General features: G+C 41.5%; 1 protein-coding gene across 4 annotated transcripts in view; it reads left to right on the top strand.

Moving 5' to 3' along the window:
• KYNU (kynureninase) overlaps positions 1-17,790 on the top strand; it is a 66,854-nt gene that overhangs the window by 15,634 nt on the left and 33,430 nt on the right. For 3 of the 4 annotated variants that reach the window (XM_063342057.1, XM_063342056.1, XM_063342055.1), the window contains exons 4-8: positions 4,934-5,016; positions 11,142-11,203; positions 12,620-12,691; positions 14,083-14,157; positions 15,514-15,660. In XM_063342057.1, the coding sequence (XP_063198127.1) occupies positions 4,934-5,016; positions 11,142-11,203; positions 12,620-12,691; positions 14,083-14,157; positions 15,514-15,660 (439 nt within the window). The remainder of the gene's footprint in view (positions 1-4,933; positions 5,017-11,141; positions 11,204-12,619; positions 12,692-14,082; positions 14,158-15,513; positions 15,661-17,790) is intronic. The other variant, XM_063342058.1, reaches the window with a different exon arrangement.

Raw genomic sequence — 17,790 nt, 5'->3', positions numbered from 1 at the left:
AGGAGTTGGTGGTTGGAGGTGCACAAATGGGTGCTTTTATTCCAGTTACGAAGGACAGCCTAGCAAAATCCGGTCTAAGGTAGTAGCTCTCACCAGCCAAAGCCTGTTCAAGGGCTTGTGTGTTGGCAGTGTGGAATTTGGTGGCTGTGGCTTGGATAAGAAGTGAGAATCTAAGAAATGACGTGAAAATTAGGTACATCCTTCAAGTCAGCAATGATATAGATTCTGACTCTCTTATAAATTGATTTATCGCATTTTCTGTTTGTTGTGTCTTGGGACTCATCTCTAACAGCTACCGTACTTGTCTATTCAAATGGTTTTCATTGCTTATAGATGATGGCAAGAGTGAAAAGGAAGATTAGCCAGTAGCAGTTGTCAAGGGCAGGGAAGCTCGTAGCTTTAGCTGTGTGTGGTGATGGCAAGTCATTAGAGCAAAACCTGAAGAGAAAGAGGCCTTTTCATGCATTTCTTGTTATATTCCCTCTTTTACGGTGTCACTGTCCCTTTTTTCTCCTCCCGGCCTTTAAATGGTGGGTTACAGCTTTCTGCTCTTACATCTGCCTCCCACATACCTGTTCTGCTTTTGTATTCTTTCTTTCCACATTACTCAGTCCTCTTTATAAGGTAACGTATACAAATCAGAAATTCAAGTCACTGGCATTCTTAGTATGGATTAAAAAAGAGCCTTTGAGACTTCATCTTTCTTTCTGCTTTGATTTCAGCTAAATCCAAGATTTACTGAATGAGGGGCAAAAAGGGATGAAGAGTTGTCTCTTCCGTGCTTAGCCTAGAGTAGCCAATAATTCACTTTTTTGAATCTAAAAGACCAACGTTGTAGTGACTTGTTTGGTTGGATAAGGGCCAATAGGTGCTTTGCAGTGTCTTGTTTTCCCTTTCCCCTGCCACATCTGTTTAAGCAATTAATGTATTTTATAGAATCATTATTGCATGTGAACATGCTCGCTGCAGTGGGCAAAGTCTCACATGTCTGAGTAACTCATTAAAGTGGAACTATTAAAACAGAAGGGAGTCTGCCATAGCCGGTTGTTGTGCCCTTGCGAAGGGCTGGTGGGGTGACTGGGGAGTGGAGAACCTGCTGAATGGAAGTCTTAAGGTTTGGAGTCGTTTAGTTGAGTAAAATGAAGACTGAGAGGAAAAACGATTGTTCTCTGTGAACGTATCAAGGGGTAAATTTAGGGGGGAAAAAAAGGAACCACTTATGTGAAATAACATGCTGGAACAGTAAATGTAAACTAGGAATTAATAAATTGAGGCTAGAAACTAAATATGTATATATACTTCTAAGCATTGAAGCAGTCTGGCAAGAAGCTTCTGACACGAATAGAGCAGACAAAAAAATCCAAGTCTGTGGAAGGTTTTATAAGATAGCACTTGCAGTAGCAAAGGACCATTTTCGGTGAGTCGAAAGGTATCTTTGGTTTATGTGCTGAACTAATGCTGCAAGATGTAACAGTCCTGCAAGCAGGAGTGCAGCTTGGTGGGGCTCGGTCATATTCTGTTTGACAGACCCAGTTCTCCTGCCATTCGTCAGGAGTCATCTCTGCATTGTGCCTTTCAGCAGGTTGTATGTTAGAGCTGTAAATGCCTGGTTTACTGCCCTGAGTTTTTTTTCATTTTGCCTTCAATCTACTGCCCCGTGCAGTTCTTTTTCTTTGGATATGCCTTCCTTTCTTTTGGCTATTTCTTCCCTTGAAACCATCATCGAACTTAAGAGTCTGTATTGGCTCATTAAATACCTTGCATCATTTTTGGCAAAGAAGCAAGAAGGAAATTTCCAATTGAACAAGATTTGGATGAGCCCAGAAGATTCCTGAAGCTGGCAATTAATTTAAATCCCTTTGTTGCTGCCTTTGAAACCCTGGGATCATATCAGAAAAAGTGTTTCTAGCTCCTCTAGCGAGCTTTAAATCAACCAGACCTCGGCGAATAAAACGTGGCATTGTGATTTCTTGCCAAATTGAAAATAAAATGGTAACCGACTAAAAATTAATTTGCGCGATGAGAAACACTCACAGTAGTTTAAGAAATAGTTCTGTTTGTATGATGCTTTATAACGTGATGGGCCACGGTCTGTATTCGTTAATTTGGGTACCTTCATTTAAGTCTCTCTTGCTACCTGGGGTGCAGTGGAAACAAAACGAGACGTGGGCTATCGGTGTCTGAGGGGAACGCCAGCAGCACTGCGGTTGTGTCCTTAAAGATTATTACCCCCAGTGCCTACCAGAGCTGAGAGAGGGGTGGCATAATATACAGAGATATAAATTCTCTGAGGCAGAGCATAGAATTTTACAACGTAAGTGTAATAGGATGTATTGTGCCATCAGCAAAGGCTACAGAGTTTCATGTGATTAAAATAAAAAAAGGATCCAAGAATATGCCTTTAACTACCATTTTAGCTGCAATAATTTTTGTCTCTTGGCATTTATATTGGCCATCAAGAGGGAGGAAAGCTGTAAGCTTGTGCCGTAATAATAATAATAATAATATGAATAATAATTAATGCTGGCTCTCCCCTCTTACGATATACTTACATTTCCATGTTTTCTTCTCAAAATAAAATATTCTTATGCCCAAAATCTCATATCTGTTTTCATGATAACTCGGGAAATTATTCTGAAATTTTGTTAGTCCTGTGTGCTGGAGGGAGCTTTCATCAGTAAATTCCCGTTAGAAGGACGCTAATGGCTATAAAATCAGAGAAAGCTAATGAAAGAGAATCCCATCGGTAGTTAGGGCTTCTTTTTTCCCATCTTATTATGTTCTCCATCCTCTTTCAGAAATACAGATCCCCTTGGGCCGGGAGCCACTGAAAATCTTTGGGTTTTTTTATTTTAACAGTCTGTATTATCCCAAAGTCCCCTGATCACTATATTACAGTTAAGAATAAGAGGGGAAATTAGCAATAAATGTCTTGCTGTTTGTGAAATACATACCGCCGTCTTCAGGGAATGCAGCTGCATTACGGTTTGATAGAAGGGAGGAACTTTTTAGCACTAATCCTGCCCCTTACCGCATTTTCTCCCCTACCCACCTACTGCCTTTATTCCTCATCTATGCAATGTTCTTGTAAATGAGTGCTATTTCACACTGCCCGCTTTCTGCTATCAAGGTCTCATCAGGGCCCAATTCTAAAATGAAGAAAAGCAGTCAGCTAGTGTACAGCGGCCTTATCCAAATTAGAGATCTGGGTCCTCCTCGTCGTCCGTGTGGGGTTGGACTTGTTGAACAGAGGGGGGGTTATTTTATCCGTAAGAGATGTCCAGTTGTACCTGTGCCCTCCTTCAGCTGCTGACCTAAACTAGTCCAAAGGCAAATGGCGTTTCGCGAGGGTGAGAGGCATGACATGGTTAAGACAAATTGTGCTTTTTGCAGCAGTTCTTTTCTGTAGGACTGTGGTTCTTTTGGAACTATCCCTAGGAAGCATGAATTGGTCCCGAGTCAATCAGAGAGGGTCTGACTGTAAAACATCCAGGTAATTTGTGTGGGAGACAGAACGAAATTCTACCTGAGAAGGGAAAGTAGGAGGTGGATAGGGAAAACCAATCTTTTAAACAGCCTTAAGCACGGGGGACTAGCTGGTTGTGTCTCGTACACCCTCCTTTCTCACCTCCTTATCTGCCCGATGTCTTCTCATGATTTTGAGTGAACATTGTGGGCCTTCTTCTTTAAAAGTTTTATTATTTGTACTTTTTTGTTGTTCTTTTTTTTTTTGTTGTTTTTTTTTTTTTTTTTCTGTTTTCTTTCTCTCATCATAGCTTTTAGGGCTTTTTTTTGCTCTCTACCCAGCTTCCTACTGGCTTTTTTCCTGTTTTGAAACAGCTTTATACTTGGTTTGCCTCAGCCACACGCAGCCTGGCATTTCTGACTCCGCAAGTACCCCGTGGTGCTCAGCAAATATGAAAATCATGCAGTGTGAGATGGAACCCCAGAGCAATGTTCCCCTGGATTAGCACCATTATTGCTTTTCTCAATCTGCCTTCATTTGCATTTAAATCTGTGCACTACATACCGCATGTTTAAGAAACTTTGCAACTTTTCATTTACACATGCATGGCGGCTACCTTAGAAGTTTACTTCTCCGTCACATTTGAAGCAAAAATTAGTTCCGAGCACTTAATCCAGAACTGAATGTACATATCTGTCACCTCAGAGCAGGGGTGCATTCGGGTTTAAGGTGCCCGTATGATCCACCGTAGGCAGGAGCAGTTTGCCAAATAAAGTTTTTAAACGCCCTCTGTCAACCCAAAAAGCTTTATGCACACTTAGATCTAGAACAGTTTGGCAGGGAGAAGAGAAGCAATAAAAATTAGCAAGCGGCTCTGTTTGGGCAGGTGCTTCCCTGCGTATACATTAAGTACCTGCTGGTTTATGCAGAAGGGTGAGTTCAGACAGGAGATTCAGGAGGATAGAAATTATTTCTGACAAGAAATATTTCTGTCTGGGAGCAAGGCAGAATTCAAGCCTCCCACCCTCTGCGCCGTACGAGGTTCAGCTAGAAGTGCAGGTGGAGTAACTCCGCAGGGCGATCTCTGCTCTCTGGGTGGTTTATGAGCTGGGCACGGCGGGGTGCCATCCTGCACCAGGCACCACCGTGCCCATCCCCAGGGACTTCTGGTACACATCCAGCCACTTTCCAGAGGGCTTGTGAAAAAGGTATCACCTTTGATTTCGAGGAACTGGGGGGGGGGGGGGGGGGGGCAAAATACATAGTTTTCAAGCAACCGAAAACCTTTCAGAGACCCACAAATGAATTGCATTTGCTACAAGCTTTAATGGCATGGTAACAGTGCTGTGCTCAGCTTAGACGAGTCTTCTCCTCCTCCGAATGTGGGGTCTCCAAGCAGGTGTGTTCCTTAGGGCTGATCCAAAGGGAACAGCACATGTTTTCATCGTTTGCCTCTTCCTTTTTCAGAGGTGTTCACGGCCACTTCAATGGTGAGCGCCCGTGGGCTTTGGCAGACGAGTGCATCCTGGACCTGATGACTGAGCTGGTTGGTAGGTGTGAACTGCAAGAAAAAAAATCTGTCTCTAGAAATGAAAACAAATTTTTTTTTGTTTGTTTTCTTTTAAGACTGAAAGTCCTGAAACTCTGTAACCAGAACTTAGTTGCTTGCATTCTTTTGTTTTAAAGTAGGTTTTCCGACTGCCTTGTGCATGGACTAACACTTTATTTTAAGGCTGCAAGTGATTTAAGAGATGAATGTATGAGATAATATATGAGCATATGCATATCACGAAGATAATTGCAGCAAAGGATTTCTTGGAGCATCGTAAACCACTTGGTGTAACACGTGAAGCCCTTTTAAAGGGCACTTGGCATTTCAGATTCTCCGTTTCTCTCCTAGAATTGAACCAATGAACTTTCCCCTTTGAAAAATGATTTCTATCTAGACGTCTTCTGCTTTTCCTCCTTTCCCTGCCACTAAATCCAGCCTCATATTTGAGAACTGCTTATGTCAATGAAGCAGATAATTGGGGCAGGACCTGCTATTTGTAAGTTCCCATTACCCTGCTGTACCCCTTGAGGAGTCGGCAGTGCTGCAGGACCCTGGCAGTAAATGCATCTGGCTATTTTAGAGATTGAGAAGGAGCCCTGGAGACTTCTCCTGGTGAGCCATGAAAGCAGTTCATCTGACGCTGAATGCAAATTTCCTCTACTCTAACCTGTGTGTAGTTGCTGAAATAATCTTTCACGGGGATTTCCTTCAGAGTCGTTGCTGTCAGAAAGCAGAAGAGAAGTAATCTTGGCAGGGTTCCTCCCAGACCCTTTTTCTCCCCAACCCTTACAGCCATTGTCAAGGCTAGGTTAGTAGATTTTAGTGAGATTTGGCCAGTATTTCAATTTAGCTGTCAATACTGACTGTCTGAACTGAATTATCGTCTGTTCATTTGTGCCTTCACTAAGGAAAAATATTATGGTTAAAATGGCCTGCTGTACACTAGATATTGTCTCGTAATTTCTCCTCCAACTATAGACAAGTGTTCAATGAGAAAGTTACGGTTTTTTGCTTTCAAGAGAAAGAAATGGGGTCTGAACAATTGGAAACAGAGACATTAAGGAATGTTTCATGACAAGTTTATTTATATATTTATAAATGAAGTCACTTCCTGACTTCTTAATGAAGTTTCCAAGTAGCGAAAATACTGGACATTGTTATTGGAGCAGAACAACTATAAGAAAATATCACTGTAGTTGGTCTACCCATGATGTAAGCGCTCAGGTAGCATAAATATGAGCGTGGCTTGATTGGGCATCACTGAGCTATGCAAAGCAATCCCATCTGCAGAATGAGGCAAAATCCAAAATGCAGATTGGTTGTTCTGATTTTGGAAATTGCAATTGTAGTACCTAGTATTGCTCAGGAGGTTAAGAAATTACTTTTCTTGCTTTCATTATTTTCAAGGGAAAGCTCAGTACATTCATTTGTTAACTATCATAGAACGTAAAAATGTGAGAATAAAAAGGGATGAAGGGTCTTGAAATGTTGAATGCAGCTGATTTAGGGATTTCTCTAGTTTGACCGGTCTTTCCAGGCAAGTGGATGTTCTCATTCTGGTAGGGTATAACTGTGAAGCTGTGGGCAGGTGGGGAAATGTGACTTGTCACACAACTAGCCCTATGCATAGTAAGGGCTTTTAACTTGGAAACCTTGAATTTAATTAGCTGCAGGGCAGAGAATGTCTCTTGGGTTTTATGAGAATGGGAGAGTATCACAGAATCACAGAATGGTAGGCGTTGGAAGGGACCTCTAGAGATCATCTAGTCCAACCCCCCTGCCAAAGCAGTGTCACCTTGATCAGGCTGGACAGGAACGCATCCAGGTGGGTTTTGAATATCTCCAGAGAAGGAGACTCCACAACCTCTCTGGGTTCTGTGCTCTGTCACCCTCGAAGTAAAGAAATATATCTTCATGTTGAGATGGAATTTCCCCTGTTCCAGTTTGTGCCCATTGTTCCTTGTCCTGTCGCCAGGAACCACTGAAAAGAGTCTGGTCCCATCCTCTTGATACCTGCCTTTTAGATATTTGTAAGCATTGATGAGATCCCCACTTGGTCTTCTGTTCTCCAGGTTAAACAGACCCAAGTCTCTCAGCCTTTCGTGATAAGAGAGATGCTCCAGTCCATCTTCATAGCAGATGTAGTAGAGTAGTCATGCTACATACTTTCAGGTACCTAAATAAGTAAAGTAACAAGGTAAGACCATTGATACTCCTCACCTAACCAGGAGACAGAGCCAAGATCCCCCGAAGGGCAGCTGGACGCACCTGAATTACCATCCTTCTCTGCATCTCCTCCTGTGAATGTCTGCCACTGCTCTGTTTGCAAACCGTGGGCCCCCGTGGGCTGTGGGACAGGCTGAGCACTGACCTCCTGCTGGTGCCGGGTCAGTTTGGTGTCGGCTTTAGGTTAAGAGCCACTGCAGAAAGCGGAGAGTCAGGCTGGGACTTTTTTTCCCCTAGCCATCTGTCTTGTAGAGGCTGCCAGCTCAGCGTGTATTATAATATTTGTTTAAATAAAAGACATATTCTGCATGTAAGGAGAGGGAAGTGAGAGCTTTGCTTAAACTTCATCTAGTTGATTGTCAGTCTCCTTATTTTCCCTTTCCCCTAGTGCTTTCTTTTAATCACAATGGCCGGACTACACTGAACGTATTACAATTTTATTCATTTTAAACGTGTGTTTTAAAGTTTTCTATAAAAATTATGACTGAGGTCACCCTACTGTTAACCCGCTTTTGTTTTTAAAATTCTTTACTGGGAAGTGTTTCACAGTCCTGTTGCTTTCCTCAACAGGAAAGGGCATGTCAACATTATCGCTTTGGATTTTGTTCTCCAGGTTTTTTGGGGCTTTGTTTAATTGAACTATAAAATGTGGTTTGGGCTCAAATCTGACTCTCAGATTCACAGGCCACAGGGATTTATTTATATAATATATTAATAGCTTTTTTCCAGGATCTAGGTGAGCAATTCTTAGAATTAATTAATATTTACAAAGTAATGGATGCATCGTAAATAAATTCTGATCTTTAAAATTGTGTGTAATAGGGAAAAGGCTAAGTGAATAAACGCAGGAAAAATGCTATGTTAAAATGCTCTCTTCCAATGTGATCTTTATGATTAAGTGCTATTTTTCAGCACGGTATAACACTGAGTATGTATGAGTTGAATGAATTATGAATTTCCTTTTTTTACTGAATTTAATGTAAGAACATAAACAGAATTTTACCCTGTTTTTTATTCAATATTTAATATGTTATGGAGGAGGAGGAAGAATTGTTATTTCTCACTCTAAGTAGTAGTAAGTAAAAATGATCTGGTGAGATTTATTCAGGAATGGACTAAAGACTGTAAAATACCTTTGTCCATTTAATGGTTTATAGTGCTATAACACCTTGCTTATTAAATGCAGTCACATTTTCTTGTTCAGTGAAAGTTACAGTAGTAAATATGTTGTGAAATTCAAAGTCAAGGTCAGTGGAGGCCACAGCTTTTTTTTTCCTATGCTCACGCCGAGTGGCATAACGTGGTGACGGTAATCTCGGCTTCTCCTACCAGACTTTATTAAAACATTACAACCTTGGCAGGATCACCTTCTGATGGAAGAAGATTAACTGTGTGGCTGCTGCTGTACAATGTGCTCAGGCCGGTCTCTGTTGAGGGAAGACTGAATGCCGAGCAGATTTGGAGTGACTTTGAGTGATAAGGATTATTTGAAATAACCAAACTCTTTTCAGAATTGGGGCCCTTGGCTTTTTTTCAATCACGTCATAAAATGCTTTTTACTTACTCTGGTGAGGATCAGGCTCCCGCTGCAGTCAGAGAGGAGAAGGATGGCAGCGTCTGCCTAACGCAATCATAATTGTCTCTGAAGTTGTACTTTGCAAATGCTGCTTCCTTTTATTAAAGAGGAGATTTATCAAGCAGAACATACAGGTTTTAGCCTGTCGTGCAGATATGGTATAAAGTTAGGAAATAAAGAAAGCAAACATAATTTTGTCTCCTGTGTGCTGGGTCTTTGAATATTGTAATAGGTTAATTGGATCATAGAAAGGTTGCTTTCTGAAACGCAGTGCAGGTTATAAAGGATAACAGTTTTCCAATGACACGGATGAGGTTTGTTTTGTGGGCATGAAATTCAATAATGGAAAGCTTTTAATAAATATATAATTTACGGAAGACCAAGACTTACATGACAAATGTAGTGTCATATTTAATTTGGGATGCTAGCATGCAGCTCAAAGTGATCTACAGATTAACCATTTGTTTTATGTGGAAATGGTACAGCAGGCAGAGGATTGCTCGTGCAGAATTTGCTGTGAAAGCCACAGATTTCATGAAGGAGCAGAGGGAGAAATAAGAACAATACCATTTCTTGATGCTATCCCTTTTTTCAGCCTCAGGAGTTCCATAGAAATATTAAGACTGCAAATAATACTGTTTTGAGCTGCAATCACTCTCTCTAGCTGTCTTCTGTATCTGCAATAGAACAGCCACAAGGTGACCTCTTCCAGCAGCATGGAGCCTGCAGATGCAATGCTATCAGAGGGAAGACAAGAAAGCAAAGGAGAAGAGTTTAAGTGAGGAAAAGAGTTTATTTTTCCCTATAAAGAACTAGGGTTACTTCTATTTCTTCCCCCAAACTTGATGATGTCTGAAGGAGAGAACTTATTCGTGACATCTCTTTATTCTCCTGGCTCATCCCCTGGACAGGTCCTCCGGAGTCACTGAAAACTATTGACAAATTTTTCTGTCAGTTCCTTGGAGATTTCATCAGTATGAAGAAAGGCCCTTGAATACCTCAATCAGAATGGTTCTTGGCTTTTCTTGTGGTGGCAGAAGCTGAGGCCTGCTTGGCAGGGATTTATGAATAAACCCTTCTTAATTATAGATTTCCATGTTCTTTGGCTGTATTTGGCTGTATTGAGTTCAACCCACGGTTATGTCTTTTTCCTGGGCTGGCAAAGTAATAACTCCATGAACCTAAACTCTGGGATATGGTGGGAGCGTCTCGGTGCTCTTGCTGCCTTTTCCCGGTGTTGTTTGGGACCTTGTGTGCCCTCCAAGGCAGGCGTGGGATAAACCCAGGATTCACCTTTTTTTTTTTTTATGGCTCCTCTTACCCTCTTTACCCTAACATCATGCTTTCCTTTCCTCTTTATCGATCTCAAGGGTGGCTGTTGCCCTCCTTGCCTCCTTACACTTGTCTTCATCCCTCTCTGTCTGCGACCTCTTTCCAACTTCGGCCAACTCCACTTCTGGGGTGATGACTAGGGCAAGGTGCATGAGCCCATCATCCAGCTGAAGAAGGCTCTCAAAGCGCCGATTTGTGTCAAGGGTGAATTACTACTTTTCAGCAGCAGACATCAGGCAAAACGGAAAGGAACAGGAATTGATTTTCTCCATATCTCAGTGGCGCCCTGCCCAACACGCAGTCCCTCATCCTGCCTAAAACCTTTCACCAGTGGTTGATAAGGGTTCGAGAATTTGTTACTAAATACTTTGTAATAACAATTAGTTGCTACTCCATTAGCTCTGCCTGTGATTAGCTATAGCCAAAAGGCATTTGTTATTAGGCTCCTCGGAGCTATGTTGGTATGGCTCCTTGCTAAGTTGCTACATTAATAATGGGGCGTTATATTCAATAGGCCAATTTTGCTTTTTTTTATTAAGGATGAGATTTAGCTTGACGTTACAGTAACCACTTACAATAGATGATTGTCTCGATATGTTCTCTGACTTGCTTTACTTATAAACTTATGACAAAAATAAGCCTGCAAGTCTCGCTTTACATATCGTCTTCTGACCTGATTTTTGTCTGAGGTGTTAATGATAATAAATCCACTGATGGTTTGCCAGGAAATGGAAATACTTCATTGGTTTTTGTTTTCTGAGGCTGACCTGAAAAAATAAATATTTTCCTGCCAGTGAGCTGTAGTGAGTCAGACAAGAAATCTTTTTACTTCACTGTGATGACACCTCAAACGTTTGTTTATTTTCCAGTCTTTAGAGAGACATTGACTGAAAACATACTTTTGCTTTCTCAATACTGTACTAGATTTCTCTGAAATGATAAAGAAAAACCCTAGCCAGTTTTATTTATTTTATTTTTTTTTTCTTCAGGGGCCAAAAGACATGAAGTAGCCTTAATGAATGGACTAACTGTTAACTTACACCTCCAGATGGTATGTCTTTATGACGTTTATTTGATGTTGTGTTGACAAATTTTTTTCTTTCTTTGTGAATGTAAGCAAAATGTTTTCTGACGACCTTACAGAGACAGCACTGGATGATAGCCTAACTTTTCGGAGCCTTCGGAGTTGTACGTCGTACGATGCTTTGGCTTGTGCAAGATCTGGCTCCACTTAGTATTAAGCAGAAAAGCTGGACAGAATAATATTTTTCAAGGACTCTGTAGGGGAAGTTTGAGCTGTTCTCGCGTGTGCTGCATATCAGGCCTCATGAGAGGTCTTATTACTTAAGAAACTTTTACAAATAACTTCTCAAATCTGAATTTCACACCAAATTTCAAAGTTTAAGAAACAAGAGCTCAACTGTGAGCAAGGCAAAGCTGTCATTTCAGTCAAGCTTAAAATGCAGTTGCATACGAGAGATGGCATTTTGAGTTATGCTGTTTTATGTACGCCTAAAATGTGGTAAAGATCTGATTTTGATTTTTTATAACATAGCGGCCATAAATGTGGTTTCCCTTATGTGCAGGTGTCCCTGTGGTTACACACAGCCTGTCTCTGGTTCTCTAGTATTTCCAAAGATTTGGTTCAACTGAATGAAGGTGCGAAGCTTCATTTTGTGTGGTTCACACAAAAAAGATTTATCACTCAGATTCGCTCCTCTGTAGCACGTCTCTGACCTCTGTTAAATTAGGAAACCTGAAGCAGGGCAGGATGGGGCTAATTACAAGCTGATTTACCTTGGCTGCTCTGTCCTGAATCAGGTGCAACAGAGCCAGGCTTGTGCCAAACTGCTCAGGTACACAGCCCACGCTGAGCCCTGCGTAATCACTGCTAGCATGAACGGGAGTGGGGCTTGGAAGTCTTCTCCTAGTCCTCTCAGTATGGTGACAAACCCAACTTGCCTCCAGGCAGGGAGCTGGGAAGGAAAGACCATTCACCTCCAGGCGGCGAGATGGTCGAGGGTGAGGTCTTTGCAGGAGGTTGAGCCCTTTGGTCAGGCTTATTTCAGAGGAGGGGAGGATTTAATAACTAATGTTTTAGGGCTGGAATGGAAATACAGTTCTTCTGCAGTGTTTGCTACTCTTCAGCTGCTGCTTTTGCTTGTGGGATGGAGCCGGGTGAAATCCCAGCTTCCCTGGTCGCAGCCAAAGCTTTGCCATCGATTTCTGTAAGCGCAAGTTTTCACTGCTGGATTTTTGTGGCCTTTGTTATGGATATTTGAAATGCAGTATTATAACACTTTCCTACTTTGATAAATGTTATATGGACAAAGAAATATTTGTAATTTCTGGGGGATTCTCTGTAGTCTGCATGAAAGTAAAACAGTCTTTATTAAGTTATATACTGGGAGCATCTCTCTCATCTCTGCTTAGATACATTTCAACATATCTCTTTTCTTCTTAACAGCTATCTTTCTTCAAGCCTACTCCAAGACGCTATAAAATTCTTCTAGAAGCCAGAGCCTTTCCCTCTGACCATGTAAGAAATTAATATTTCACCGTATTTGTATTATTAATCATATTTTTCCAAAGAATATCAGCAGCCTGATTTGAATATTTATTAGCTCATCTTGTCCAAGTAACATTACAATAAAAAAATCTGTCAGAAGCTTTTGAGCTCAGCATATTTTACAGATCGTGGCTTTATTCCTTTTGTTCAAATAAAAAATGTTACAAGAGGAAAAGATTGAATGGATACATTGATTTATTAGTCTTTTTAAAGACATTGAGCAAACTACTGGCCTAAATCAACCGAAGTTGTAAATGTTTTATTAATTCTTGTTGCTGTTTTGCTTTATGAAACCAAATCAATACAAACTCACAACATTAACACTTATATATCCCCAGACAGAGATGGAAATGTTTGTTCTTAGCACTTCAGATTACTAGTTCAAACATAATTTGTCTGCTATAAAATAGGAGACAATAGCCTGTGCGTCACAGCTTAGAGCAAATTAATCTTTGGGTTTGTGGCCCACTGCTACTTTATCATCAACGCTCTAAACTCATGGAAATTGATAACAAATTTGATCTCTAAGGTGCGATAAAAATGACTCAAGCTACTAACAGGTTTATTTGTAATGAAGATGGCGGCACAGATGTATAAACCTCAAATTGCCTTTATTCTAAGTAACGTTCATACTAATCCCACGCTTGTTCCAGGCGCACTCGTACATTTGGACTCCATCTTCTTAAATTTCTGTGGCACTTCAGTTAATAACCTGTGCCACAGCCCTCACTTTAGTTCCTGTCATGTAATTTTAAACTCTTTTATAGTATTATACGATGATTTTTATCCTATCTCCAGAACCATTATTTATGGATAAAATCAGTGGGTAGGATTTTTAAAATAGCTGGAGACTTTAGAGCTCTGGTTTCCTCCCAGCTGTGCAGCAAATCTAAGAGGTGAGAGGAGCATGGGACAGCACGTATGTGGTGGCCAAACCCCCTTCGCGGTGACAGCCGTGCGCGTGTGGCAGCCGGGGATTTAGCAAAGTGGGCACCCAGGGCCCCTGGAGGGGCAACCTTCAGCCTTCCCCGTGGCTGTTACCCGTGCAGGCTTTGCTTGCTGGCGCGTGGCAAAGCACATCCTCCACCACGTTTCCACCCTCATTCTGCTCCGTGAACCCATCCGGTAGGATTTAGGCTTTGACTTGATCCTTGCTGTCCGATGATGTGAATTAAATTTTCATCTTTTCCAAACCAGAGGATATCTAGAAAGTGTTCAATGGAGTTGGATTAGGCTTTAAAGCATTAACTTTAGTGAAAGGCAGGCAGCTGAATCCCTTTTCTGAAGTTCTGATGTGTCTTCCTTTTGGTTGTTTTATCATGTAATTGCACTAACGTGCTCTGCATGGAAATCTCTTCCAGTACGCTGTTGAATCCCAGCTTCGACTTCATGGTCTTGATGTGGAGAAATGCATGCTCATGATGCAGCCACGGGAGGTTGGTGAGAAATATGTCAGTTCTGCTTGCTATTGCTAAGGGCAGCAGAATATTTCATAGGAGACTAGTCATAGGTTCTCAAATATTCTAGTGTCTGCCTGCGGAAGTTATAATCTATTTCTACTGTTTGGTAAAATTTATGAATCATGTATTCTGTTTCTGCGTATATTTTTTGGTATTAGAACCCGTTTAATAATAGTCTGGTTCAACTAGTGCATTTGCCTGGAAGAACAAAAAAAAAAAAAAGTCATTTTCATTATTTTTCCTGCTTGCAAAACCTGACAGCATCCTGAGAGAACTGCAAAATACAGTAGCTCATTGAGAAACCCCAATGTCCTTTTAATGTCCTAAGGTAAAAGATTGCCATAACACGAACGGCACCGTGTCTGTATCAGCACAGACTGAGGGAAAGGTCTGCTTTGAGTAATATGCAATTCAGATTAATTTGAAAGGCTGCCTCGCTTCGCTTTCGCTGTATTAAGAACTTTGCCACCTAACTATAAACTGATGGTGACCTTTTGCTTCTGAAATCTGAGTCATCTTGTGAGTAAAGAGCCCACTCCTGAACGCTTGATAGATTTGCAAAGATTGTTGAGATAATAACAGTTACTTGCAATTCAACAATCTTGCCCAAGCTCTTTTCAGTAACAAGACTAATTTAATTCTGGGTTTTCACTGCCTAATTGATCCCTAGGTGGTGGTATGTTTTACATGATCCCTTGCTAGGAAGATGGGAGGAGGACGGGGCAGTAATTTTCCTATAAAGAATCGAGAATAAGCATGGGTATTTTTTTTTCGTGTGTTGAAATTCCTCTATATTTAATGACCCCGGGTTTGGGGATTTTTGTACTTTTGATGATGTGAGACTTATTGTTTTTGAAATATAAATATGGCAGGTTTATAATAGCTTCCTGTGGGATACGAAGTTTATCAGAAAAGTACAGAGTGAAACCGATAGACAACTTTCAAATCTTGTGTCACAAATTTCAGATGCCACATGAAAATCATTATATATGCTGTTTGCACTAGAATTTTTTTTTTACTGTAAATTAAAACTGTCTGAAATATTAAAGAGTATGAAGCGAACTAGAATATGAAGTGAATGGACTTTTTATAACTGCCACCTTCAAGATAAGTTTGCTAATGATTTTTTTTTTTTTTTTTTTTTTGCGGTAACTCACTCATGGGCTACTTCATAGCACTACCTTTGTGTATCATTACCGTGCTAAGGGTTTGCTTTTGATCTCCTTATGCAAGCAGCACGGCGCATGGTAAAAATATAGATTATGAAATAAGAAATGACAGTTTCATTACTGCCAGACTTGATGTAAAATGTGTGCTTTAACTTTGTTTTAGGGGGAGGAGACCTTGAGGACTGAAGATATCCTTGCTGTAATTGAGAAGGAAGGGGACTCGATTGCTGTCATTCTGTTCAGTGGGGTGCAGTACTACACGGGACAGCTGTTTGACATCCACAGAATAACAAAGGCTGGCCAAGAAAAGGTAGGAGTGCTCCAAACCCGTCCTTTTCACACCGATTTTTAGAGCCATTTTCTTCGTGAGATATTTTCAATTTCTACTTTTTATGGAACAAAACAGAACACGTGGGGAAACTTGTGGGGCTCTCATGAAAAGTTAAAGCACTCTGTGCCCAGATGCTTCGGGGTCTGTGTGCTGCATGAAGAAATAGCCCTTCCAGAGCAATCTTGAAGGTGTGACTTAAACTATAGGCAGAGATAATTCATGACTCTTAACTTCTACAGGGCTTTTCTTGAAAGATAGAATTTCCAGAGGTTCAGTGGAGGAGGAGGCGGAGGTAATCACAGCTCCAATCTCACTTTAAAAGTTAGTTTGCATTGGATTTCTGCTTTTTTGGCAGACTTTCATGATTTTTCTCCTTTTCTGCAGCCACGCTGTGGCAGTTTTTGCCCTCAGTGAGCAGGGAGGTGAGCTCCCCAGGAGCCAGCAGTGTTCAGACTCAGCTGATCGGTTTTTCCGCAGACAGGCACAACGTGGAGCACATCAACGTCACAAGACGACTGTATTTTAGTGATGACTCAGCCTTCAGAGCTTGCAGGCAGTGTGCTCCGTGGACATAGCTGTAAAACTTCTTTAACCATCTCAATTGCCTCAGGAATCCAAGAGAAAACAGTTTTTAATTAAGTCTTCTTATCAGCAGGAGGTCACCAGACTTTCCGTAGGGGCAGTCTTTTACTGGATGCACCTTATCTCGTATAAGATTAAACCACTCAAGGATAAACTTATTTAGTCACTGGGTTTTGGCAAACCAGCTAACTATTTATATTTGATGTTTTAACTCTCTGGAGAGGTTCCTGGCTCACATCAGGCTATACATCTTCTGTTGCTATAGGTTTGGCAGTGGAAATTTTTCGGGAGGTCAGGGAGTAAGTTATGCTGCTGGAAGGTGATGGTAAAGTCTCCCCTGGGAGAGCACAGCAGGTGCGAGAGCAAGTGCAGGGCCCGCGGGATATAAAAAGGGAATGTTCTCACAGAGCAGCACCTGGCAACACAATTGGTCCCGAACACAGCACAAAACAAGACCGACTTCTGCCATGGACGCAGAAAACCAAGGAAAAAAGAAATGGGGGGAGTCAGCTGCAGGGGGAAACCTCCATGCAGCTCTAAAAGCAACACCTTTGTGGTGCTTTCCTTGAGGGTCTTCCAGTACTTTGCTGACCACAAGTAACCAAAAGGCTATGCTGAAATGTTTGGAAGGGAAGATAGGTTATTAGTAGGATGATGCCACCCACTGCTCTGCTCGGTCCCACTCCTGGTGGCAGCAGAGCTTTCATTCAGCCGCCAACGCCTGTGTCCCTGCAGTGCTGCTTCCCCAAAATCTGCTCTGTGATGTGTCTGAAAGGTGTCTGAGAGAGAAATCTTTCTTCTCCACTGTAAATATGAGCAATCTGGGAAAAGCCTATCACTTTACCACCTCTCTAAAGATGCTCTCTGGGCTGTGGGACACATGCTTGGATGAATGGAAGTGGTGCAGTTTCACTGAAAGCTATAAACTACCCCAAAGTGGCCGAGAACCTGATTTCTGGGGAAGAGTAGTCACTGATAGTTCATTATATGGGGCGAAAAGGGACTTGATGTTTAAATTATCTGAGGAGATAACCAGGACTCCAGGTGGAGAGCTTAACATTTCTATAAAGTCATACAAATAATAAGATTGACTCAGGGGTATGTGCTTCTACACGGATATACACAAAACCAACGCACACTTATACAGAGACTGTAACCTGTTACAAAAGAGGAGAGCAATTTCTGACAGCAGTTCACTACTCCGGCAGGAACAGGTAGATGTCAAAGGCTTCTTTCTACCTGAATGCCTGTTAGAGAGGCCATAACGTAGAATTGAATCTTTTCTTCCAAAAATCTTTGCAAACGGGGCGGGGGGGGGGGAATAAAATACCAGCATCTCTGTGGTTAGAGCACATAGGACTGGGATTCGGGTAGATTCAGATAGATTCGTGACTTGAAATGTCATTAGTGTATTTAAAAAGAAGAAGTAATTCAACCTGAAGAACTGCTTGGGTACCCATAAGGCTTGAAAAGCATCAGCCAGCCCTGTTTCTATTTCCCTACTGTCAGGTACACTCAGATCAACTT

This window comes from Chroicocephalus ridibundus, chromosome 7 (assembly GCF_963924245.1).
Source record: "Chroicocephalus ridibundus chromosome 7, bChrRid1.1, whole genome shotgun sequence".
NCBI classification, from domain to species: domain Eukaryota; kingdom Metazoa; phylum Chordata; class Aves; order Charadriiformes; family Laridae; genus Chroicocephalus; species Chroicocephalus ridibundus.
Note: the sequence above shows the minus strand (reverse complement) of the source record. Positions and strands in the feature narration are given on the sequence as shown.